The sequence below is a fragment of the Amphiura filiformis genome, chromosome 2, assembly GCF_039555335.1.
Source record: "Amphiura filiformis chromosome 2, Afil_fr2py, whole genome shotgun sequence".
NCBI classification, from domain to species: Eukaryota; Metazoa; Echinodermata; class Ophiuroidea; order Amphilepidida; family Amphiuridae; genus Amphiura; species Amphiura filiformis.
The window spans coordinates 11,144,222-11,171,895 of NC_092629.1; the positions used below are offsets into that span (position 1 = coordinate 11,144,222).

Sequence of the window (27,674 nt, forward strand, 5' to 3'; positions counted from 1 at the left end):
TTTAATTTACCATTGCATTGGGCAAATCGTGAATGTGTACATACGAAATTATCACTAAATGCCAGTACAGGTCTTAGGCAGCGCAGCTGCGCAGGCAGGGATCTAATACTAACGTCCAACAATGATTTTTTTATTTTATTTTTTGGGGGTAGGCGAGGTGCTCTGACGATAACACTCGATCGCCATGCAATCTACGTTTAGAAGTAGGCCAGTGGGCAGGCTTCCCGTTTATAGTCATGTTAGTGTGCGTCATTGCTAGACTGCCTAACTGGCCTGTATCTCGTTTCGGCCAAAGTACGTCTGTAATACATACCTGTTTTTAATGACCTTGCAACAATGTTTCTATTGTCAGCAATAACAGCTTGCATTCACACTTTTGAGTTTATATGGTGAATTTTCGTACACATCATAAATAAGTGAAATCAGAATATCCTGAAAGGAATTTAGGTAACGAATTCAACGACACTGACCTCGCAACAGCTAATGTTTTCATGTAAACATGGCGTCATTAGACATTTTAGCCTACGTTTAGATCCTACTATCGGATCGTTGAAACAACGAAACCTCAATCCCGGCCTCATTCACGAATTCACTCACCTTCCTACACCACCAGTTGAAATAAAACTCAAACATCCCGTGTTATTCCTCAAAACTACATGCACCTTCATTAATAAAAATTGAAATCCTAGTAGAAATCCGTTATCGAAAATTGTTTGATATAAAACGTCACCAAAAGTACTTTTTCTGAAGAGTAGATACCGCGTGTCAAAATGGCGGCCGCAATCGCATCCCCCAGCTTTGTATCGTGTACCCAGGTCACGGTATGTCTACGTGATTTAACAGTCAAGGTCAGAGAACAGCGCAACCTGTCTGCTGTCATGACGTAATATAATGGCTCCGCCCAATGAACGGCGCTGTCAATCATCCTTATTGCCTTTGTCGAACAGACTTTTACGCAGGTAAGAGCTCACGCTGTCCTCACTTTTAGGATCGACGAAGCGTCAGGCCGACACAATCTGGTTGTGTAGGAGACTATCATCGTGATGCCCACGTTGGAACCATTGGATTACGGAAGAAATATTCATACCAGGACTGAAGCAAATGTGGCCATTTCTATGTTTGTACCGGGCAAGTACCGGACATTTTTCAACACGGAGCTAGCGGAAAATACTGCAAATTCGTCCAAGGTAAGCAAAGGGTTGGGGATCGCATTTTAACTTTGACTAAACTGTTTCGGAGTTAAGGCACGCTAAAAGTAGACCATTTCGGGGCTGTATTTGGTGTACATGTGACGTTTTGAAAAGAGTAAAAACGACCACTTATTCGCTATTGCTGAAGTATACCGCTGAATCATGTACCAATACACAAGGTATTGGTACATGAGATCAGGTATACGTCATTGCGTCCAGACGCGTATTTTACAAATTTGGACGCAAGTTTACATAATTTAAATCACATGGCTAATCAAGTATTTTGCGTGGCTTGCGTCCATGTCACATGCATGTGGACGCAGACAAAACTTCAAAGTTTAATCATTAATTGATGATAAGAATAAGAAATTTTTATTCTTTTATATTTTTAAGATAATAAAAGCCCCAAAATTTTGACCCACCTGCTAAGTCTAAGAATTGAAGTAAATTTTGCAATATTTGTAAAGTTCTGCAACGTCAGGAAATCGTTCACTTTTTGCATGCTTTCCGTAACAATCGCTGTTTGATGGGGAAGCCCTGATTGATTTGTTTACAAGCAAGCATGCTGGACTGACGATGTGCCGCTAATGTGCGGTTGATGTTTATTTATTAAATCACAATCTGACAATATACTGTTTTTAATGTTTTAAATTTATTTTCTCATAAATTATCTACGTTTCCTTTATTAGTATTATTGTTACGATGAATAAAAGCAATTTTAAAGACAAAATCCAAATGATAACCTTTCTTTGTATTATTTGTGACAGCGCGTGTTTTAGCTTTAAAGCATCAACGACAGGTTAATTTTAAAAGAGAAATGCGGTACGAAAATTTGCTAAAGATTGACAAGACTTTGTGCATGTTTTTGCAGCTGTTTTCTGACCACGTTTCGGACCAAAATTGACACAGAAATGAGAGAAAATATCATAGCGAATGGAGATGGAATATAACGGCGAAAATGCACTTTTATTTTATTTTTTAAAACAATCAACATTTGATGAGGTGTAGACCCGGGGTACGTGTGTATCATGAATTTCAGATGGACGCACAAAGATCTGTCTGGACGCAAGTTTTTGCAACCTTGTCAGCAAACTTGCGTCACTCGGACGACATTTTAAAAACCTTAACGGAACCCTGCCAGTGGGACAACGGAACCGCTATGTGAACAAGCTGGGGGGGGGAGGTGCATGGTGTTATCATCGTATACAAAATACTTGCAAATAACATTGAAAATACATGTCACCAGATGCACGACCATGACCACGCTATTAAATAGCAGTGCCGAAATAATCGCCCATTTGTCGTAAGGCCAAGCAAAGAGGTCTACAGAGTCTAAATTGATCCATGATTGCAAAGGAACTTGATGGTAAACGGAAGGTTGATGCCGCCATACCAGGCCTCCAGAAAATTTTCTGCTGTCTGGGAAATTTTCTGTGAAATAACTGAAATTGGCCTATGTGCACGCAGGGGTAGCGTTAACCCCCGACTGGGGGTGAATAACCCCTTATAAAATTTTCACCCTCCATATATTGGGAATGTGCCAGCTCGGGGTGAACTCTGACCCTCTACTTTTGGATCTTACTCCTACCCCTGACTACACTGCAAAATATTTTTCACCCCCGAGATTTAATTTTTACTCCATGTATTTGGATTTTCTGCAAGCTCGGGAGTGAAAAACACGGGAAAGCAACCCCCAACTTTCGGGCCTTAATGCTACCCCTGTGTGCACGTAGCGGACATCACAAGCGGCGCGAAGTCCTGACTGCCGGGGTCCAGGGCCCGCTTAAGGGCCCTGGAAGCTCTTAGGGTTTAGATTAGAGTGGCAAGTTTTCCGTGTTACGGAAAAAACGGACAAATTCACAGAATTAAGAAAAAAAACGGAAAACACAGAAATTCACGGAAAACATGTTTTTTCCTTGAGAAAATAAAATGAAGAAAAATAATGAGATGTAAGGTTTAATGACAATGAAGTCCGTCTTCAAAGATATCAGACTAAACAACTAGAAAGAAAATGCAAGTAACTTCATTTTACACCGAATGTGAACACGGAATTGAAATTACATCACAGAAAATCATGGAATTTAGTACATAAAACCATGCACGTAAAATCTCGGAATTCGGTGTTTTAAATCACAGAAAAATTGCCACTCTAGTTTAGATGCTCTCTCGTGCAATCTGAACCTTATTTTGGAACAGTTTTCTATAAAAATTTACACCCTTTTTCACAAAAAAACAACTTAAAATTTCAAAGTATTACTGTCAAAACTCACAAATTTCCAACAATTTTGTAAGTTTTTTGTCGTAGTATAGTATATTTTTATTTATTTATTTATTCTTTCTTTATTGAGGGTTATACTGCTTCAGTGACAAGCACTGCTTTTCAAGCAGGCCCTCATTGTATAGGCCTACATGTTATAGCAACAAAATATATTACGATACACAATATTTACAAAGTACAGTAAACAATGTATTTACAATATTACAAATAAGTATAATGGTATCAGCTACAAGATAATTATAAATACCATGATTCAAAATACAGAAATACAATAATTATATTTATACAAAAATCAAGCAAGCAAATGAGCAAAATGTAGATAAAGACAGACCTAAATTTCTTTAATTTTTGACTGAAATTGGCCTAAAGTCATATTTTCCATCTGAGCTCTTACTGTCGGTGGCAAAGAATTCCATGCATAGGCTGCCCTGACGTGAATAGTATGTTGACCTGAATTTGATTTCAATTTTGGTACAATCAATGCACAGCAGCTGATTGGTGTATCCCATCATGCTCTGCAGTACCATAATAAAACTGTTTGTGCCATAGAAAGTGTACACAAAATCCCTCACTTCAACTTTCAATTACTCGCTTATATCAGGGGAGCTTATTAGACTTTTTGTTTGAAAAAATATGATCTCTAAAGTATAGTGAATCTATCCATAGCTCTCAATATCTAAGTGGCTCCTATTTATATTTTGTATATATTTGCTATGGAGCAAGCAGATATACTGCAATGCATGATGGGATACTCCCTTTAGCTGCTGTGCAATCAATGTATTAGAAGTATGATTTCTAGTTATATGATTATGGTTATCATGAACAAAATCAAATTGAGAAGATAAGTATGATGGATTCATTCTTTAAACATTTGAAAACAGTCATTAATTAGAGGTTAATAACTGCGCATCGGTTATTTGGAGGGCATTGTGAAAAACCTCATTTATAACCGTCACTTTAATCTCTTCACCTTACAAAATAACACAAAATTTTGCTCAAAAGTTTATAAAAATAGGTGATTTTTACATCTTCCCTTGCCAAAAATCGATCAGGCTAAAACAGAACGACCAATAACAAAAGTGCGTATCACAATCTGTGCAAATATGGTAGCGCATAATCCAAATCGGCAGCCAGCCTTGGCGCTGGTTTGTTGGACGCTTTACAATACAGCGCACGCAGAAGTCAATTGTGCGCGACATTGGAACAATTACGCATTTTGCGGTCAATTGTGAGATATTAATGACCTCAATTTGCGTTCGCGTTTTCGCAAATAATAAAATATGATTGGATCGCACGCATCGCGTTTATTAATGAGGTTATGAATAGAGTATTATGCCATTGCAATGTATTCATTAAATCATTAGTTGGTTTGGTGTCCTTATATCTGCTGAGAGAATTATTCTAGCTAAATTATTATGAAGTACCTGAAGCCTATTATGGTAGGCCCTACTCTACACTAAAATTTGACCAGACCATGCTTATAATCAAAGTGGGGAATAACAAGAGCATTGGATAACATTACAGTGGTTTTTTATGGAAGGAAATATTTTATACATTTTATTATGTCAGTTCTTTTGGAAATAGTTTTACTAACATTATCGACATGAGCTGACCAAGACAGCTTGCTATCAAATTTCACACATAGATATTTAAACTCATCTACTCTTTCAACAATATCATTGTTGTTATGTACATTGTTGAACTTTTCAAGCATTTTGTTTGTACCAAAGCAAAGATCATAAACTTAGTCTTTTCAACATTTAAAGTGAGTTTGTTTACGTTGAACCATTTAGCTACCCTACTTAGACATGACTCCATTTGAATTTTAAGATCAGATTCATTTTTAGCTTTACACATTAAAGATATCATCTGCATAGTGCATACATTACAGTTTTACATTCAGACACAGCATTAGGTAAACAGTTAACAAAAATGATAAACAGTAAAGGACCTAAAATTGAGCCCTGAGGAATACCAATATCAATTGGCCTAAAGTCAGAAAAAGTTGAGTTAACATTAACAGTTTGTGTTGTTTATAAAGTATGATTTAAACCATAATAATTCATCCCCATATACCCAGGGATTGATACCCGCACGCCTGAAAATACGCCGAGGGTGCGATTTTTCAGCACACCTAAAAAAAAAAAAAAAAAAAAAAATAATTTTTTTTAATTTTTTTTTTTTTTTTTTTTTTTTTTAAGTTTTATTTTTATTTAGAATGTCCCTGGAACTTAAAAATGTCCCTGAAATATTTTTAATTTTTTTTTAAAACTTGAAAAAAAATTACAAAAGATTTAAAAAATTATAAATTCATGTTCAAAATAGGCAAATTTATAATTGATGTTCACATTACAACCTATTTATGAAGTAAAGAAGCATACAAAACAAATGCATTTTAAAATCATTCATAGATTATTATGTGAACATAATTTACAAATTTGCCTATTTTAAACAAGAATTTATAATTTTTAAAATCTTTGTAATTTTTTTTTAAATTAAAAAAATTCCAGGGACATTCTAAAGTTCCAGGGACATTCTAGGGACATTCTAAATCCAAAAAAAAATAATAAAAAAAAAAAAAAAAATTACAAATGACACTAGCAATAAGTCCAAAGTCCAGGGACATCTATGCAGTATACATTGTACACCATTCATTACCCCAGAGCTTTTACCATGGCCATTTAAAAAAAGTACATGTATGTTGTCACAATTGCTAAGTTTTAGCTGAAAATGAAATCATAGTCATACACCAGTTTTGAAAAAAGCACACCTTGGTTTATTTAGGTGTGCGATTTGCAGCACACCTAAAAGCACACCTCGGGTTATCCAGGCGTGCGATTTACAGCACACCTGTCACATTGCAAAACTCAATGCCTGTATACCCCATATTGTTTAAGTTTCCTGATCAGAATATCATGATTTACAATATCAAATGCTTTCTTTAAGTCTATAAATAAAACGCCTGTAGCATAACCCGATTGATATAATCACATCTAGGGCTCAACCGATTATTGGATCGGATATCGTATCGGCCCAATATTTTCGATATCAGTATCGGATCGAATGTTGGTAAAAACGATTTATTTTTTTATTTTTAACATTTTCTGCTACTTTGAAGAACCACTGGACCTATTCTGAGGGCTAGGATTATTCACAGTTAATTTGAAAAAAAAATTGGAAAAAAATTATGAAAAAATTACAGTTTGTTATCCTTAATATGCAAACCATTAACTTGTGTTTACCTCTTCATTTATCACATAATTATTATAAATGCATGGAAAACCAATGCATCTATAATATGAGATAGATGAAGAGGTAAACATTAGTTAATGGTTTGCATACAGGATAACAAACTGTAATTTTTTTGTAATTTTTTTCTGATTTTTTTTTCTTTTTTTCAAATTAACTGTGAATGATCCTGAAATGTCATAATAGGTCTAGTATAGTGGTTCTCCAAAGTCGCCGAAAGTACATGTACTTTCTGGGAACGCTGTTCCCCAGTTTTTGGAGGCCTGCACCATACTAGATTTTACTAAGGGCCAGTAAGGCATTCGACAAAGTGCCACACCGTCGTCTAATCGCCAAATTAAATTATTATGGAATCACCGGCGCCATCTCTCTTGGATTAAGAATTTTCTCTTACAAAACTCAGAAAGTTTAATGGGACAACATCCGTGACGTCAGGTGTCCCCCAGGGCACAGTCATTGGTTCCCTGCTCTTTTACATTACATTAATGATTTACCAAACAAACTCACTTCAAAAGCCAGATTATTCGCTGACGATTGTCTCATCTATACACCAATCACAAACCAGACCGACACCTCAATTTTACAGAATGACTTGGATGCTCTGGAGGCATGGCAAAACACATGGTTGATGAACTTTAATCCATCTAAATGTTTCACCATGATCATCGGTTCCAGCCCTCAGATACCGCATGTTTACACCTTCTGTGGTAAAGAGCTCTCAACAGTTTCTTCTCATCCGTACCTGAGTATTCATCTGTCAAACACACTTAGTTGGGATACAAAGCAGCATTCTGCAAAGAAAGCCAATCAGATCCTTGGAGTTATTAGGAGAAACCTGTGGAGCTGTCCTGAAAAGGTTAAGGTCACTGCCTACATGTATACAGCCCTGGTTTGGCCTATCCCAGGGTTAGCGCTGGGTCAAAATTTAGCATCTGGCCACAACCGACCAGGCCCATAACGAGGGGGGCTGGGGTGGATGCCCTCATCTCAAAATGCCCCCAGGCCCAAAGTCCTCTTTTTTGACCGAAAGGTCCAAATATTTGGGGGAAAAAAGCGCAGTGATATATAGTGCGCTACGCACAGGCACAATGCCTAGACGTTGATCCACAACAGACCACAAGCCTCATCAGCACACTTTACAGGTTGTCACTGACTATGGCCCACATCATTCCATAAACCAATTACATACGTAACAACAACTCAAGGACTTTGCAGCTTCAAGAGCACACACTCAAGACATTCCACAAATAAGCTTTGCAACCAGAATCGCCTCCCCGAGTTTCGTACGGGTTACAACGAGACAATTAGCAGTAAGTTCCCTGTCCAGGGGAATTTCAAGCTAACACAATTTTTCCACGAGACCAAACTAGGCACTGGCAGGGTCTTCTCTCACCATAGTCGAACGCCTTATCGATTGAGCTCACTTGACTGCATTTTTTCAAAATCCGCTCCCCCAGTCCTAAAAGGTCCAAATTTGAAAAAAGGTCCACTTTCAAAATCAGCCCCTGCCCCCCCAAATGAATCCTGGTTTACGGGCCTGCAACTGCCTTAATGTTCATTACCCAATACCCATCATGCAATGCAATATAATAGCGGAAACCATGCACAATTGGCACCTTGGCGGTGTTTGTGATGAAATCTCAGAAGTACATGTACTGCCAATTGCACAGGCCAGGGCAAATCGCCTGTCCGATAGCCCGGGGCAATCAAATTTTTTGTCGGGCAAAAAAACTCTGAAGAGCTGTGTCTGATCGGGCAAGACTAAATTAAAACCAATTAAACCTTGATAATGAAAAACAGAGTATTTCTGTCAAACTTGGTGAATTAAAAAAAAATCCAAATTATTGATATCAGAAGGACATTCCCCGTATTCAGAATTCAATTTGATATATCGGATGCGCTCTAATGTCCCATAAAAAATACTGTCAAAACGTTCATATCAGAGCCCTTAAATTGATCAAAAATGGTAAAAAAGTAAAAAAAATGATTTAAATCAGTGATTAAAAAAAATTGATCATTTGATCTTGGATTTAAATCGGGTCAACCCTGTATAGGGGTGCTTGCTTTATAGTCAAGATCAAAACTAGATTATTATCCACATTTGATTGATTTTTGGTTTGATTTTCATTATTTAGGGGGCTTTGCTTTCGTGTTTGTTGCCACAAATGTAGCTACAGGAAAGGACTATGCTCTCAAGGTGAGTACACATACAGGGATGTAAGTTTTTACCTGTATTTTTTTTACGGATTTCCATTTTTTATACGGATCTAGAATCCAGATTTTTCCCAGGGAATTCCCGGAATGATATTTCATCATAAAAACAGTCACCAGTGTCAGGTTTTTTATGCTTTTTTGGTCCAAAAAAGGTAAAACTTTTGTAAAGAAAGTCCACTTTTCACAAAATTTCCCCCTTCCCCTTGGGAAAAAATTTCCACTTTTTCAAAATCAGCACCCCATCAAAAAAATTGCGTACATGGGTCTTTAATTTATGATATGTCTCAGCTGTGAAGCACCACTCAATAACGAGCTAAATATATTGTAATTCACACATTTTCGATAATAATGAATTTTATAGCAATTTTTTTCTTTGTTTCACCTGATTTGTTTGGCTCAGTTTGTATGATTGTAGTTTTTGACCAATACTGACCATGCACCAGGTTTTTTTTGGGGGGTGCCTTTTTCACCCCTCATTTTGTTATGGGGTTCACCTTTTTACATAAAAATGTCAGCAAAATCTTGGGGCACCATTTTGCACTTTAAAAAAAAATCCACTTTTTTAAAACTCCTGCATCCCTCTCCCAAAATAAAAATGAAATCTGTGCTACGGGCTTGCTTGTGCATTCTTCCCAAGAAAGTAAGTGGCTTGGTTTTATCACCTTTTTTTGGTATGGAAACTGAACTGTATGTACCGGTACACACTGTGTTTGCCATTTGACATTTAAGGCTTATTATTTAAGGCTTATTATCCAGATAATATGAATCTGGATTAACCCAATAATTTCCTCTCATTTTGTGGGAACAGGTGCAGGTACTTGTACATTATGCAACATGAGCACATGTGCAATATCGTTGTTGGGTAGAGGAAAACCTCCTACAATGTATGTGTCATTGGCCCCTGAACATGTTTAAAACAAACCTTTTATATGCAACCTCCTAGTAGTTTTGTTTTAAATATGTTCAAGGGCCACAAGTATAGGAGGTTTTCCTGCCCAACGACGAATATTATAGTTTTGTAGACCAATGACAATGTGATTACAATGTCTTTTCTTTTCCTTCACTTTCAGCGTTTACTGGCCAATGATGAGGAGAAATCCAAAGCCATTATAGAGGAAATTACTTTCCTTGTATCCTTGCATCTAATTTACTAATATATCAGTACACCTGTGATAGTCATGAATAATTACCGGTACTATATTTTTGCAATATCAGTACACCCATGATAGTCATGAATAATTCATCAACTGATTTAAAAGTAAGCATTATACATACGTATTATGTGTGATTCAGCAGGTGCATAATCAGGGCCTAATGCTGATGCCAGAAAAGATTTAGCTTGTAATTTTAATATTTTATGTTATTTGTGACAATTGGTTATGAAAGAGATTAGAAAATGTGTTTTCCGAAAATTGAAATGCGTAATTGAAATTAGTCTTTGTACTTATTCTTAAGGCTTGGTTGCCACAGCATTTGAAAAATTGCCCTGAAAACGCGTGTTTTGGGCTCTTATTTCCACAATTTGGCAAAATGTATATTTTTGATTTTATTGCTAGTTAGAACTACTAAAGCATTGATTAGGATTGAGCTATGTTTCACTTGGCAAAACAAGATAATATTTTTGAAATTCCAAAACTTTTTTTCAAGAATTAGGAGTAGTTGTTTTGAGGAAACGAAAGCTTGGTTGTTGAAAATTCTGTCGCCAAGCCAAGTTCTTGACGTTTATCCCAAATAGTCATATCTTGTAAGTTAACAACATGTAAGTTGTAAAATTACAAAATCCAGGAGCTTTCCCAGGCCCCCAATAATTTTGGTGCAGGGACTAGAATACCCTTCAGGCCCTTTTAAAATATTTCTAGGTGAAGTGACCTATTAGCACCCCCAGAACAGGTCACCAACAGAGAATTTGGTTTTGTCAGCCCCCTATATTGAAAATCTTACGGAGCCAGTGCAATTTATACACCAATAATAAAAGAATATTGTTGGCATTGTCAATAACCTACATGTACTGCTAATTTGAAAGCAAATTATTTTCATGAGAACCTTTCTGTAGTACATGTAGTACATTGTTGCAATTATCAAAATCTGTTGCAAAATTATCTTTTAAGTAATTTAATTCACATTGTAATTCTATTTCCCAAAACAAATGCAAACACTTAAATAGCTAATTGTTTTTGTTTCTGTAAATTGCTCAAGATTTCAATTGCCAACCGCCCACATCTATACATTTTGTATGAGACGTATCCCAGGGAAGCGTTTACTTGTCTAAGTGCATGCCTTTTTAATCTGGCAGAAATGTGCTTCTGTAAAAAGTGAAAATTTTCATGCATGTAATTTTTGCGCTCTGCTGATTTTATGTGACTTTTTACCTTTATTAGGTTGTTGTTCATCTTATTATCACTTGGATGGAATAGCAATGTTTGCACAGTATTTTTGTGGGACCTGAGAGCCCAGACACACCAAATTGCATTCTGAATACAAGGAATGCCCTGATGATATCAAATTTTTGAAATTTGCGCTATAATACAAATTGCTATCTATTAACTACTCATACTTACAAAATTGTAAAATCAGATTTGTTAGATTTTGTATGATTGAGCAAATCACAGATAGTGTCTTAAATTTAATAAGTTAGTAAGTACTTTTTTCCATGTTTTAAATTTTGAATGAAATTTTAAAATTTTGAGCGAAAATTAATGTGAAGTGAAAATATCCACCTCTACAGGATGTGGTGGGTGGATGTATGTTGTGTACTGTACCTCATCTAAATGCTCTGCGTGCTTGCCATAGGTTTCAACATAGCAAGTCCAAATTTGCTCAAAATATCAAGAGCTATCTTCAGAACTACTGAACCAATACTAGGCTTGTTTGTACTCATTTTAATGCATTTCTGATGCTTATTCGATTCCAAATATGGTCATGAAAATGTACAGTTCTGAAATTTTATGAATTTTGAAAGAAAATTTGAAACTTTTCTTTTGCAGTCGACATCCGCATGGTGAGGGTTAATGTGGGTGGATACATTGTTATTTTTGCATGGAATTTATTTTCGCAAATTCTCTGAGTGGACGAGCAGGTGCAAAAATTACAAGAAAAAAATAGATTTTATATAAAGTTACATTTGTACTTGACATGTAAATTCTGCAATGTAAAACAACTCACACAATTTCCAAAAATCTAAAAATGGTGAAAATAAATGTGCTCAAAAATAGTGATGTATACTGTACTTGGTTTGTGCCTCTTCATCGCAATGCAAATCTTATTTATCTTGCTACAGCATAGGGAATACAGTGAGCCTGATTAAAAATCGCATCATGGATAAATGTGGGGTGTAGTTAAGATCTAAATTAAATTTCCAGAATTTATGTCAAGGTGTCGTGATAATACTACATGTTGTGTATGTCTAATGAATTCTGCTGATGAAAAAAATCTACTTTGGAAACTGAGGTATGTACATTTAGGTTTGTCAATTAAATTAGAATTTCACATATTGTTTACCTGGATGTAGATCAAGGAAAAGGAAAAACAGGCACACAAGCATGGTTTGAAGTAAATTTCAAAATTGGTATACATGTATGTACAAATTGGTCCAAAATATGATGACATAAAGTCAATGAAGTAAACATTTTGTTAATACTGCTAGTGCTAAATCTGCTATGTAAAGTACTTTGTTTGGCTTAAAATTGGTGAAAAATCATGGATTGAGATACATGTAGAATTAGAATCATCAGAACGGCATGCACGCAGTTGAGCGTAGAACTGATTGTGCTTTGCGTTATGTAATGTATGACTGGTGCTTGCTTACTACGCAAGCATAAGTTGGGACTGTAACAAAACCTAATAATTTTTGCCAAAGTATAAATACAGGATATAGTAAGCCTCTGTAGAAAGTAACTAACTGTTCAAATCATATCAAATCAAATTTATTAGGGCTGTGCAATAAATTATGAATCCAGACAGGGGGAGTAAAATTAGGGGTGCCAAGAATTTTTTGGCAGGTCAGGTCAAAATGGTACAGCTGATATTTGGCACATGTGCACAAATTATGAGGCACATTTAAGAACTCTAAAAGGCCTAGGAAACCAGTATGAAAATATTCAAATATGCGAAATTCCCAAAAAAAAAAAAAAATGGGAAGCAATTTTTGGCCGCCATTCTGAAATTGTAAGAGAGTGCATCTTTATAACCAGAATTTTTTTCTCCACTTTTTTTTTTAAATTTTCAACCACTGCTCTCAACTGATAACATCTATAATTACCATTGTATACTGACTGGGGGTGAAGGAATGATTGCAATTTGGAATTGCATTGATTATCATTAGTGTGCATTTGTCATCAGTAGAGTGTGTACAGTTCCCGGGTACAGTTTTGTTTTTAAATTAAAAAAAAATCAACCACTGTATTCATTTGATGACATCTTTAATTAGAAATATAAGATATTGTATTTTCATGAACAAAGTGGGTAGGAATCTGCAATTCTATAAAAAATGGGTATTGATGATAGTCTGTATGTACGTGTTAAAGCATGGAAGTAAGCGACATGTACAGTAGAAGATACCTTACTTGTAATTAAATTGACCTTTACTGCACAAACATTGATCTATAAATTGATTTTTACACGTAGTTCCTTCAATTCATATAGCAAGCCTAAGTAAAGTCTAAATATAGCACCATTTCAAACTTGATGGTCCTAATGCCAGGGACCACAGTTCACATTGTTGTCTTCATCACATACTGTCATATCTCAAAAGGCTGCCTTGTTTGATGTTTTTCATTGTTGTCATCAAATTGTGATGAGATATACTGTAAAATTTACTTTAAATATTAATTTTGAGGTATTATCACAATTACAATCTCATGTCCATTCATAAAACAAAGAAACATGTCAAAATATAAAATAACGATATGAAATACAACAATGATGATAAAAATCACACAAGGCAGCCTTTTGAGATATGGCAGTATATGATGCAGACGACGACATGTTTGTGTAGTTGAAGAGAGCTGGGATCCTATTTTGCAATATTTAGTGTTTACTACTACTAGGTTGTCAGTTTCATCCACAACATGCATTCTAAGGCTTAAAGACACTTCCATAGAGTCTGTCACAACTCGCAAATATTCACAGAATTGCAAGTTAGTGCTAAAAAACTATGACAGACCTCAGATATTGCCAAATGTCAGTTTCCTTGACCACTTGATACAGAAAAAGCTATCTGGTCATCCCAATGTTGTCCAGTTCCTCTCAGCAGCTTCCATCGACAAAGAACAATCAGACCATGGTCAAGCAGAGTTCCTTCTCCTGATGGAACTATGCAGCAATGGTCAGCTCATTGACATCATCAGGTCGGTCCCTGCGCCGCCGACGTGTGATGAGGTTGTACAGATATTCTATCAGACATGTAAGGCTATACAGCATATGCATAAACAGAAACCACCTATTGCGCATAGAGATCTTAAGGTAATTATGTCTGTCCCATGTTTTCTGTCTGTCTTTGTCAGTATTTCTTTTAATGTCTTCATCTGTCTGTGTCTGTCTGTCTGTCTGTCTGTCTGTTGCTCTTTCTCTCTCTGTTTCCCTCTGGCCTTTTTCTTCATTATCTACTTTCCTTTGAAAATGAGAAGCATTCTTTTCCTTGTTCTCTATTTGTCAATAAACTTCAGCTGTACAGGGTGTATCAAAATGATAATTACCCATCAGCTTTTTTGTCTAATGATATGCCTGCTTCTTCCACATTGAACATTAGATCGTCTTGGAAAGACTACAACTTATTTATGACCTTTTATAACATAAATCTACAAATATGTGAATTTTGTCAGGTTGCAAATTGATGTGGCAGTCTTGGCCATGCTCACTGAATATTGATGGGTATCAATCATTTTGATACACCCTGTACCATACCATTTCTTTTTTTTCTTTTCGACTTACCATACCATTTCTTTGTATACCATTTACTTTTTCCCTCCACTTTTTAGCACTACTAGCAATTACGCCAAACTCAATAGTTTCCCATTTTAATTAATTTTCTTGCTTCCTTTCTTGTTTTGTGCAGTTAGAGAATCTTCTGATAAGTACTAAAGGTGTTATCAAGTTATGCGATTTTGGAAGTTCAACGACAAAGACGTATGAGCCAGATGATACATGGAGCTCATTGCAGAGAAGTCTGGTGGAAGATGAGGTAAAACCAATTAACAGAATTGTGCAAAATAACAAACCTTTGTTTCTTTTGTCCTACCTGTGGCAATTACATTGATTTCACATTTGTGATAATTTGATATGATGAGCATTGATTATGTTGTGTGGAAATTAAGTCATTACCAAAAAATACCAGAGGTACATTTTGATCCTTGCATATTACATGTACATTCTCCTTCATTCCTTGCACAATAACTGATTGGAACACTGTACACCTGACAAATATCAAACATCTAGTCTCATTAGGGGTGTTGGGCAGTTATCGCACAAGACAAGACACTCAAATTTCCTATAGCATATTGCAGTGGGCTATAAAGTGCAAACTATCCCAGTCTAACATGTATGGGTATGATGTAATAAAGGCAGTGACCTGGTTTAAATCTTCATTATACATGTAAATCTTTCCTTCCAGACCTCATGACTCATGTACATGTACTGTACATGTGAAGAATTTAGGTTCAAAAACATGACATATACCACTGCTGCTCTGTGTTAGTTTATGTAATCAATATGATATTGGTATTAATTGTGTATTTTATAGTATAAATACATATTTAATGATCACAAGGTTTCAATACCATACTCACACTGATTACAAAATATCTTATTGCATAACAATATTAAAGCCATATTGTAACATGTGCGGAGAAGGATGCCCTCAATTTTTTTCAAAATTCTGTTTTTTTACACAATTTTAATGTCAAAAAAGTGACAAATCAGGGACTTTGAATAAAACGATGGAGTATGTTGTTCAATTATTATGATTGAAATATTAGTCGAATGCGTATGCTATGTTTATAACATAATACCTACATTGTGTGCAGGACGGTCACAACACATCAAAAGGACTGACCTCAGTCACGTTTGACTGAGTGGCTCGCATTGGTGACATATGTACTGGTATTAAAAAGCAACTTTCTTTGCATTGCCTTATCTGTTCGGGCCAAAATTAAAAGGGGACAGTTGAAAAAAAAATTGTGAAACAGAAATCATACAAATTTTCTATTTCTTACGGAAATGTTACAATATGGCTTTAATCCAAACATACATAAGGCAGTCTTTTTGAATATGTAACCTTTTATGTCTAAACTCTTCATGTACCTGTATGTAGCTCAAGGTAGTAGATGAGGCTTATCAATCGCTACTTTGAATTAATTTGGTTATTCATTCATTGATTTTTTTTTTTCAGTTTATGAAGCAAACCACGCCGATGTATAGGACACCGGAGATGCTAGATTTATATAATAATTATCCCATTAACGAAGCATTCGATATATGGGTAAGTAGATCTAGAAATCATATTGTACTGACTTGGGTAAACTGAAATATAATTGGAATTTGGAGTGGGCTTGTCAGTGGAGATGTAAGGTAAGTTGTATGTTCAGTTAATGTGCCAACAAGGGTAAACTAAAATATTAAATTGGGGTGGGAGATTTATCTCCTGTATAAGCCGTCATCAGAGATAACCCATTAACGACGCATTTGATTTATATAATTATGGGTAATAAGTACATGTAACTCGAATTATATTGTACTTGGGTTGACTAGGATGAACTGAAATATGATTGGTTAAGTGTGAACTTTTAACCAGAACATACAACTCCAAGAAAGGAAGCCATCAAGGCTTTATTCAACAACTATTGAGGTGGCCTGTGTACCCCTGTTTGACAGTGGTTATACTTTGTATATTCACCCATGGTTCTGCCATATATGCAAAATTGCAAGGTGAGCCTCGATCTGGCAGCATACATGAATGGGAATTGAACCAGTCATATAACAGTGTGTAAAGTTGTGTAATGCACAATTCTTCCTTACATGTCTACAATGTATCTACTGCCATTTGGAGGATCTCCTTGCATCAACTTCAAATTGGTATAGTGCTTCAAGAAGTGTGCCATTCAATCTAATGTTGCCAAAATATTATGTTTTTTTGTCTCTATATTTTTTTTGTCTTTACAATCAAAATTATATTTGTGTTCTTGTTTGCAGGGTTTAGGCTGTGTATTGTATATGCTATGTTTTGGTGTACATCCATTTGAGGATTCAGCGAAGCTTAGAATTATTAACGGCAATTATTCAATACCGGAGGAGGACCAGGAATATGTTGTCCTACATGATTTAATACGTAAGTGGAATTGGTTTCATACTAGTATGTCAATGTGGTACTTAGAGAATAAAGTTATTGTTTTTAGTTGACTGGAGTGCATCTATTTTCTCATATAACACAGGCGACATCAATATTGTAAGTGAAACAACGAATTGAAGCCGAGTTGTTTTACGCCAAAAATAATGATGTCGCCTGTGTTATAAGAGACGATAGATGCACGACAGCGGCTAAAAATAATACCTTTATTCTCATTCTTAAATACTTCAGTTCGATAAAAATATCATAAGTATAGCAAATTTTAATCAAATTAAATTACCTAGGGCTTAAAATCGATCAGTCCCATTGTTGCTATGCACCTCCGATTGGTTCAAATAGTGCGTACGAGTATTGCATCGACACCAACATGCTAAAGTGTGTGATATCATGTTATATCACACAGATAAGAACCAATAAGGTTGCAGGAACGTTCTCAAGTGTTTACGAACTGTGGAGCCAGGAATATTACAGGCAGGCCTTGGAAAAATAGTGTTTATTTTCTGGGAAAGTACATCACAAAAGTACTAGCAATACTGCCCACAATTTCTTATGTTATACAAATGTCTATGAGTGTGATGGTCGAAATATAATCACGAGGTGAAAGATGGATTGTTCCATTCCACGAGCCAGAACGGCGAGTGGAATGGAACAATACAGCTTTCACCGAGTGATTATATTTCGACCATTACACAAATTTAAGACAGTTAATATTTGTTTTATATCACTCGTACATTTCTATTACTAAAATACTATTTAAGGTAGGAAATACATTTTTTCATCAACATAACACCCTGTTTTGCTGTGATATACTTCACATTTTGGGGTCCACCCCACAACTAAATCGGCGAGTCAGTGCCCGGCTTGGCGCAGGCGCACTATGGCGCAGCACTATGATGGTAAAAACTATCACACAGAGAGGCTGATGGTAAAAATGATAAATGGTAATCAACCAATGAACTGTCTAGAATTTATGTATGAGTGATGTAAATTTCTTTATTTAGGAAACCAAATTCCCCATCCAAGAATTGCATACAAATGTCAACATTTCCTCTAAATGCCAAAATTTTCCTGGAAGTAGGTTCCTGATTCCACACATTTTTCAGGCCTGATAAGGCCACTAACAAAAATTGTTTGTTTGCCCTCCAAGTCATTTTAAATTTTTTTGAAAAAAATTCATTCTTTATTCAAAACTCTCATATATTACTGACTACCTTACAATCAACTTAAAATACAGTCAGATCACTACATCTGGACAGCCTCTGGACACTAGCCTTAAAATCAGACATGACAGTACTCAATTGAAGTGACAAAATAGTAAATTATAAATATTAAATTAAATTTATTTTATTTTATTTTTTCGTTTATTAATGGGTGTATGAAATGATTTCAATTATACAGGTGCAATGTTACAATTAGACCCAAGACAAAGACCACCTGTCAGCGTAGTAGTAGCCCAATTACAGGAGATAGGTGCAGCTAGGAGTGTGAATCTTAAGGGGCCATTACTGATACTGGAGAGGAAAGGTAGTGGCGTCGGGATGAGTGTGCCGACTCCACCCCAGACTGCTAGCCCTATTAGGAGACCGGCTGAAAGTGTGGCAGGTAGGTGTTCACATTTAATTGGCTGTATAGATGCGGTGTTACAATTGTATTGCTCCAAAAGCATGAATTTTAAAGGATATTACTGATGACATAGTCCATTTGGTTTTCTTGAGGCAGTGACGTTAGTGTGTGCTCCAGTGGGTGCCAGTTTTTTGTGTGTTAGGCCGATAACCCTCCCCAATAATTATACACACAATAAATGTGCTTGAAAACAGAACTAGATATAAATTTGTACGTATTCTAGACCTTAATTTCCCACACGGGGTGTAGTCGCCTACACAGGTACCCCATTTGAAATTCACCTTAAGATTAAGGTAGAGCCCAAAGTTCTCCATTTTACGGAAAACAGAGAAATTTCACAGAATTTGAAGTAGAAAAATTTAAGCTTATTCTGATCTAATTTCCAATATGCATTCAACGAAATGCATAAACCGACTGAATATTTCACTGAAATTTACTTCAAATTGCTTATTACTTGCCTTTAGGGGTCATATATTTGCAGTTTCATGAAGTTTTTCTTTGGTTATGCCGGCGATTTCGCATGTGAATGATCATTTTGGATTAGTGTTTCTAGAAGGAAAGAAACATACTGTTTATGTTTTTCTTCAGTGTTTTTAATATGAAAGAATAGGATTTCCATAGAGTTGGTAAATTTCAGTGGTTGTTTTTAGAAAACAGAAAATAACACAGAATTTACAAAACAGAGAACTTCGGACTCTAGATTAAGGTTATTTCTTCCATATGGGTGTGTATGGATTGCCCATTGCGATTGAGTAGTGAGATATAAGAAATGTCCACAACAAGTCAAGACCTTTTTCTCTTTATATTATTTTGCTCCGATAGGTAACCCTGGACAGCGTCCAGGAATGCAGGATCCTGGTGCTGATAGTGGCTTCTTAGGACTGATGAAAGGCGGTGCTGGTAGCCTGTTTAAGAATCTCAAAGATACATCGTCCAAAATGGCACAAACTGTAGCTAAGTAAGTACACAGAACAGTACAATAATACATGTTGTATCATTAGTGCATGTGCTGAGTGGGTTTTTTGAAGAGTACTCTATCAGAAATTGTTGGATACATTTTTTTTACCACCATGAGTGACAATCCATTTTCCCATTGCGTTACACATGCATCTGTCCAAGTTCTTCCAGTCAAATACTGTGACTATAAATGTTCAATAAAATGTGTGTATGCATGCAAAAGTTTGTGTATTATAATGTGTGCCATGCCTTAGTTTAGTTGGAAGAAGGGGCTATTGTGCACCCTCGGAAATCAACTTCTACTTGATGTTTGTAGATCAGAAAAAATGCGAAGAAAACACTTTTAGTTTTTGACCTGTGTGGCCCAAAAAAATGACCACCCCCAATTTTGACCTTTCTTCTTATGAAACTCAAGAACTCAAAAACGTTATATTGCAGATAGGTCACAATATATTTTTCTGAATCGTTATGACCAGAGGAATACTTTGGTGTGTAATTTTGAAATTTGAACCCTGTTGTGTAAAAGTTGACCCCTAGGGATATTTTTTGAATTTGTTAACATAGCATTTGTTCTGATCTACAGACGTCGATTAGAAGTTGATTTTCGAGGATGCATGATAACCCCTTCATCCAACTACCTGTGTTTGAGTCAAAGCACATCTTTATAAATTAATTAATTTTTTACAAATTTGTATACTCCTCCTCCAGCTATGCCAAAGCAGAATTAGATCTTTCATACATTACATCCAAGATCATTGTGATGTCGTACCCATCCGAGGGCATAGAATCCGCCTACAAGCATCACATTGATGACGTACGCAGCTTTCTCGACTCGAGACATTCCGGACATTACTACGTCTTCAATCTTACGCAAAGGACGTATCAACCTGTCAAATTTAACAATAGGGTAAGTGGAATTTGTTTACTTTTTTCAGCTTGTAAGAAGCGAAAATTTGTAATTTTTTGTTGCAGTGCATGTCAATAATTGTTTACAGTCCCAACTTTCACATGCATCAGTAAGGCATTACATTGTACGCAAAGCGCACTTTACATATGTGCTGCGTTCAACTGTGATGGTGTACACCGTTCTTTATAAATCTATGATGTCATGAGTCTTGGCTATTACATGCTGACTGAAGTATAGTCCTACCCCATCTCCCATTACCCCCCTCCCCACTGTGATGAAGGTAATGTGCCTATAATTGACAGATTTAGACCAAAAGTGGTTTCATGGCTGCAATTAGGCACTTGTAATCGACTTTTAGAAATATTACAGTATATCGAGACTCGCACAACACTGCCTCCTGCATTTTTGACAGAAGTAAGATTTTTGTACCAAATTGTCAGAAAGAAATCCTCTTTCAGAAGCACAAAACCTCGTCTCCGTAACACACCATTTTCAAAGTTATAAGACAGTATTACAAGGCCTCATAATGTTGTTATAGTATGAGCAAATTATTGTATCATATTTTTCTTAAAATTGTATAAAATGGAGATGTGGGAGGATTTCACTGAGCCCTCGATATTGCAAAGGCAAAATTTAAAAAAAGGACTATTTAGGTAAAAAAAGAATTTATGTAAATGTTACCAAAATGTACTGGAATTGCTACACACGATATGTGGTGTGTGTCACTTGTTTTGTGACATAAGCCACAAAATGAAAACCAGAGAACCTGGACTCCCAATACCGCCACATATAAAAGCGCTGTCAGCTTGGGGGTGGGGATTGGGGATATTCGGGTCCTTGAGCGCATTCCAAGTAATTCTGCAAATGTGTGTAGCAACCCCATTAGCTCAGTTAGTATCTAGTAAAGCGCCAGACTTTGGTACAATTTCATGATTTCAAAAGCACTTAATAGTAAGCACATATGCTAACTATCAAGTTTTTACGGTATTACATTTGAAATGCATACTTCCTCTGTTGAGGACTTAACTTAAATCTTCCACAGGGGGTACGTAGATCTCAAATTGAATAACCCATTCTATACTATTCTTTCCACATGTCCAGGTATTAGACTGCGGTTGGCCAGCTCGTCGAGCGCCAGGTCTCATTCTGCTATACACAGTCTGTAGGAATATGTATCTGTGGCTTCAGAAAGACCCAAAGAACGTCTGTGTGATTCATTGTCAGGATGGCAGAGCGTCGTCTGCTACCATCACCTCGGCATTCTTCACTTTCTGTCGCCTGTACAAATCTCCACGGAAGCTGGTTTGTACATGTTCTCTGTCAAGAGGGGACCTCCAGGAGTGATTCCTTCGCAGAAAAGGTATTAGTTATATCATTATGTGTTTTTCATCAGACAGACCAAGTATGTGTGTGTCATTGTGTGTTTTTGTTGCGTGTAATGAGGGAGGTCATTAAGCCCACATGTTGTGTGTAAATGACTATACCCCATGTAAATTAACCTATGTTGAAATTTCATGGCCTAAAGTATTCCTTTTTATAGGTTTACAGGTATATTCCAGTTGGAAATCCATACACCTCTTATGGAAGACATGACCTTAATCTCCTACACATGGGGTGTAGATACCCATTCAGGTAACCCCATTTGAAATGCACATTCCCTATGTAGATGATTAAGGTCATGTCTTCCATAGGTATATGGATTTCTACTGGAATAGCTGGCCCATAAGGTCTTTCAAGTGATCCGATTCTTATCCTTTAAAGCTACCACTGTGTCCTGCATCTTGAAAGGTCTTGAATATTTTCGGACGGAAAAGATTTGTCAACAATGGTACAGATGAAAGCATTTGTTAAACTCAACCCTTTGTTTTCTCAGGTATATGGAATATGTGTGTGAATGATGCTACCAGAGAGGCCCATTATGCCTCATCAGAAAGTCTTACTCATGAAGACCCTCACACTGACACCAGTACCGCTCTATAACAAAGTTAGGAACGGATGCCGGCCTTTTGTGGAAATTTTCCACGGAGAGGAAAGGTTGTTGTCGACATCCCAGGAGTATGAAAGAATGAGGTAATGCAGGCAAAAAGGTCATTGAGTGGTTAGTGCAAAATGGGCCCATTCTGCTATAGCGGCCAGGTATCATTTTTAGATGTATATAATATAATACAATGCAGAAATTATTAAATGTTTACAGGGCAGCTATAGCAGATAGGCTATTCTTGCACTAACCCCAAATAATGCACAATTGTATCATAAATTTTCAATTGTGTCATATATTCTAAATAGATGGACAAGATAAAACAAACAAACTTATTGATACTATCTACAAGGTCTCTGTAAACTTTATCATTTGTGGCCCCAATCGTCCCATGAACCATTGATGACAATTGGGGGACTTGTAGCTAAGAAGTGTATGCCCTAAAAATACTGCAATAGAGGATCAAAGCCAGGATCTGCTTGTTTCTCCCCGAATTTTGTTTGGGTAAAATGGGAAGTAGCATTAAGTTCTTTGTCCAGGAGAATTTCAAGTTCACTCAATGGAGATTTGGGCCTTTAAACTTTTATGTATTTCCTATTGTTTAACAGAGGTTTCACAGTAGAAGATGCCAAAGCTTCAATAGAACTCAACTTACCATGTGCAGGTGATATTATAATCATGGTGTATCATGCTAGGTCAACATTTGGTGGCAAAGTCCAAGGAAAGGTAAGTCTAGGGTGAAATGGTATATATTTTTGTTTTCAACCCAAAATACCACCTTTAAGTAGGGATAACCATCAAAATTTCATGTTGACCCTATTGCTACAAAAGATTGTTTTCTGAGTAGAACTAATCAACAGAAGTATTTTGGTGGTTAAATGGTCAAAATCGGTCAAAACTTTTCAATTATGAATTATCAAAGTTTCCCATTCTGACCGGTCATTGGAACGAAATAAAATGACAAGGTCCAAAAATAGCAGTTGGGAGCAAAATTGGCATAAGCATATATTTACCTTTATATATTTCTTTATTTTAACATATTTGCAAACATGAAACAAGCATATTGTGAAAGTATCAAAGGGTTTCTTATGAAATGGCACTTAACTAGTCACTGGCATAACTTATTTTTTCAAACCAAGGCATTGAAATCATGCATTTAGAGGACATTTGCCAAAATCATCCAAGATAGCCGATATGGCACAAAATCAAAATTGCACTAAGTAGGTGAACTTTTTTTCACAACCAAGAATTTCAATGTTATTGGGTTTAATATGACCAATTAGTAGGTGTATGTAAACAAAATCTTAAGTTTTGAAGGTCATTGACTCATTCACAACAATAGAGATTATCCTCATCATGCTCATGTGTATTCCTGTAGTATTCCTCATTCAAACCAAAGTAGCACTCAATACATTATGAGTATCTTTGTTCAAACCAATTCAATGCTTGACCTCGGAGTTACCTGCATGACTATCGCGGGCTATTTTGAAACAGTTATGGTTGCACATTCAGGTACTTCTTTTGAAAGTCCTAAACAAGGTATAGCCAGCAGCAAGTTGTAGATATTATAGGCCTAAATATAAGAAAACGTTTAGGGTTAAGATCAGGTGAACAATACATCGAATGAGCACGAAACTTCACATTTATGTTCAGAAAGGTGTCTTCTTAACATGATTTGAAAGGAATATAAAAATTCCAAAGGGAAACTGGTGATTTAATTTGTAACTCGAGATCTACTTGTTCAATTTTCTAACCTTTTTACAGAGGGTATGATAGAGGTATTACTGGCAACTCTGCCAAATTACAGCTCAGTAGGCCACGTTTTTCACCTGATCTTACTGATTTGAATATTTTGTGCCATTCTTGAGCAGTGCTAAACTCAGCCACTGGCAATTAAGCGCACTGTGGCAATGGACCAATTTTGACTCGCACTTACAGAAAAACAAAATAAGTTATGTTGCTGTAATTTGCAAGATAGTTACAAAATATAATTGGCAGTAACTTCCCCAAATTTTACAGAAACATATTGAAAAATAAAAGAATGAGATCAATTTAGAAATGTATGTGCAAGCAGTGCACAGTTGAGCTCCCTGCATGTCTATGGGAGTGTTCTAATCAAGTTGATGGTTCATTGGTCATCCCTACTTTAAGAAGAGAGAGAGTGATATGCTCTCGTAAAGCTTCATATTTGTGTGAGTGATAAAAAGCTCTTCTCAGTGAATCACTTCATTTGCTCTAGGTCCAAACAACTCCTCCAAATCTCATTTTGCAATTAGCCCACCTTGGAAATTTTGTCCACTGATATAACTAGACTCAAAGCAAGAAAGCACCCGTCGTCCATAAACTATATGAAATTGTATGCACTACCGATCGTAATTTGTGAATTTTCCAGACTTCTTTTTCAAAATGAAATTTTCCACATAGGTAAAACAGCAACTAGTGATACTAAAATTAGATTGCTGACCCTGACTTTTCTCGAGATGTATTTAGATCGGGATCATGATCAGAGATCGGCAGTACCAATCTATCAGCCACCACTTTGCTTGAAAGCTTCTCAGTCGTCAACTCAGAGTCAGAGCGTTGACGACCGAGGCCGTTGTCTAGAAAATACCATACTGCCTTTGTTGCAGCTTACCAATTTGTGTTGTGATTTTTGTTCCCTCTAGGTAACTGCTTTGAAGATGTTCCAGCTTCAGTTTTATACTGGCTTCATCACACCTGGTACCAAAGATATACAATTTTCCAAGTAAGTGCTTTATTGGGCTATTCTGGTTGAAATCCACACACCCCTGTGGAAGACATGGCCTTAATCGTCACTGTGTGGGAGATTAAGGTCATGTCTTCCATTGGGTGTATGGATTTCAACCAGAATAGCCATTTCCATTCCTGATTTCAAACAAATGTGGAATTACTTCATTTTAAATAATTCTTTTTGTTGAGGATAGATGATGTTTGGACTGGGATGTAATTATGATCCGTCTTCATAACATATTTTTGTGTTTTAAAATGTATTCATGTATAATTGTATATGTGCTGTGATCGCTTGAATTGGCGCTTAATAAATGCCTATGTAAAAACCATTAAAGATCTTATTGGGATTGTAAGTGAAATGTTCAAGCATTGCCAAGAAGTAGTCTTTTCTATGTGTTTTCAGGCATTTAAAAGTCAGTGTTGCCCTATATTTGAACCACCTCAAGAAAATGTTTATTTCCCAGCAAGAGAGATACATTTCCCTCTAAATTAGCATGATTTCCCACTATTTCTTATGTATTTCTTTTTCCAGAAAAGCAAAATTTCCCTCCAAATGACCAAATTTCCCGGCAAGGAGATTGCCAAATTGCTCATTTTTTCCAGGCCTGCTGACCTATCTTTTACCAATCATATCATCATTTGGTGTTCTGATGTCAGCAGAAAGAATAATACGAGCTAATCACAAAGTTTCAAATTAAGTCTTTCACTGAAACTTACAACTTGCTGCATTAATTATGTATGATACCATCAGACTTCATCAGGCAACTGACCTGCTGGGCTGGTGTGATACTTGATATGAGCTAATCAGACTTCATCAGGCAACTGACCTGCTGGGCTGGTGTGATACTTGATATGAGCTAATCAGACTTCATCAGGCAACTGACCTGCTGGGCTGGTGTGATACTTGATATGAGCTAATCAGACTTCATCAGGCAACTGACCTGCTGGGCTGGTGTGATACTTGATATGAGCTAATCAGACTTCATCAGGCAACTGACCTGCTGGGCTGGTGTGATACTTGATATGAGCTAATCAGACTTCATCAGGCAACTGACCTGCTGGGCTGGTGTGATACTTGATATGAGCTAATCAGACTTCATCAGGCAACTGACCTGCTGGGCTGGTGTGATACTTAATATGAGCTAATGTATTATTAAGAATTTCAAGGGGTTGGAAAGCTCAACAGAACAGTTGGACCAAACCGTATTATCATTAATATCACTATTATCGTTATCATTATCCCATCAGATATGACTTGGATTTCTTAGAGCAGCCAGACAAGTTTGCCGATCTCTTCCACGTGACACTCGATGTAGTTGTCTCAGATAAGGACAGACCATTAGATAAGCAACCACCGTGGGCTTCATTTGAGACGCAGAGACTGACACCAAAGTATTGCTTCCTTGACACAGAGGAACAGGACACAGTAGAAGCACAGTTTGGTAGGTATACACATAAAATGCCATTTTGATTTCTTGAAAATGTCAGGTGCAATGGTAATGAATGCCAGTAATAACTTTCCACCATCTATTTTTGAGTTCATTAGATCAAACAAAGCCAAATGACCTCAAAAGGGATGGGCATAAGTTGAATGCTGTAGCTGTTAGGCAACCATGGTTTTGTGAAGTTATTGTAACTTCATTGAAGTGTGAAATAATTGAAACCAATTCTTTACAATTACGAGCTGATCATAAGTGTAATTCAATATTAGTTTTGTTGGAAGTGCTGCTTCTTTGTTACTAGAAAGTGATTCTTGTAATTGAGCCAGCGTTTCCTACAGCAAATTAATGCCTTCTGAAGACGGTGTTGCCTTAAGACCATACAATACGGACAGATACGAGGCGTACAAATGATATCAAGAATGTAAATGAGGAAGAAAATAATATTTGGGTATATTTTTGTAACAAATCAAATGTTGGAAGAGAAATTTAGTCGCATTCATATGAATTAAGTAATTTGCTTTGAATTTCCGCATTTTTCTTGGTAAGTCAAATTTTGTTCTTATATGTTAATAAATCCAATATGATACTCATGTCCTTTTTGTCATCAATGGGAAAAGAATGCATACATGACACGATGTGGTGGCAAATTTGAAATTGAGATAAAGGCAAAAATATTGAGTAATAAAACAATAAAATACATAAGAAAATACAAATCACAGAACTTCAGAACTTTAGAACCAAGTATGC

At 36.3% G+C, this 27,674-nt stretch overlaps 1 protein-coding gene across 1 annotated transcript in view; it reads left to right on the forward strand.

Moving 5' to 3' along the window:
- The window catches only part of LOC140145878 (cyclin-G-associated kinase-like), a 53,375-nt gene that overhangs the window by 3,513 nt on the left and 22,188 nt on the right, over positions 1 to 27,674 (forward strand). Inside the window, 16 exon segments of the mRNA XM_072167575.1 lie at positions 8,853 to 8,914; positions 10,002 to 10,061; positions 14,137 to 14,391; positions 14,984 to 15,109; positions 16,316 to 16,405; positions 17,116 to 17,251; positions 18,668 to 18,871; positions 19,715 to 19,850; positions 20,558 to 20,756; positions 21,858 to 22,040; positions 22,043 to 22,116; positions 22,630 to 22,646; positions 22,649 to 22,826; positions 23,343 to 23,460; positions 25,401 to 25,480; positions 26,734 to 26,927. Coding sequence (XP_072023676.1) covers positions 8,853 to 8,914; positions 10,002 to 10,061; positions 14,137 to 14,391; positions 14,984 to 15,109; positions 16,316 to 16,405; positions 17,116 to 17,251; positions 18,668 to 18,871; positions 19,715 to 19,850; positions 20,558 to 20,756; positions 21,858 to 22,040; positions 22,043 to 22,116; positions 22,630 to 22,646; positions 22,649 to 22,826; positions 23,343 to 23,460; positions 25,401 to 25,480; positions 26,734 to 26,927 — 2,112 coding nt within the window.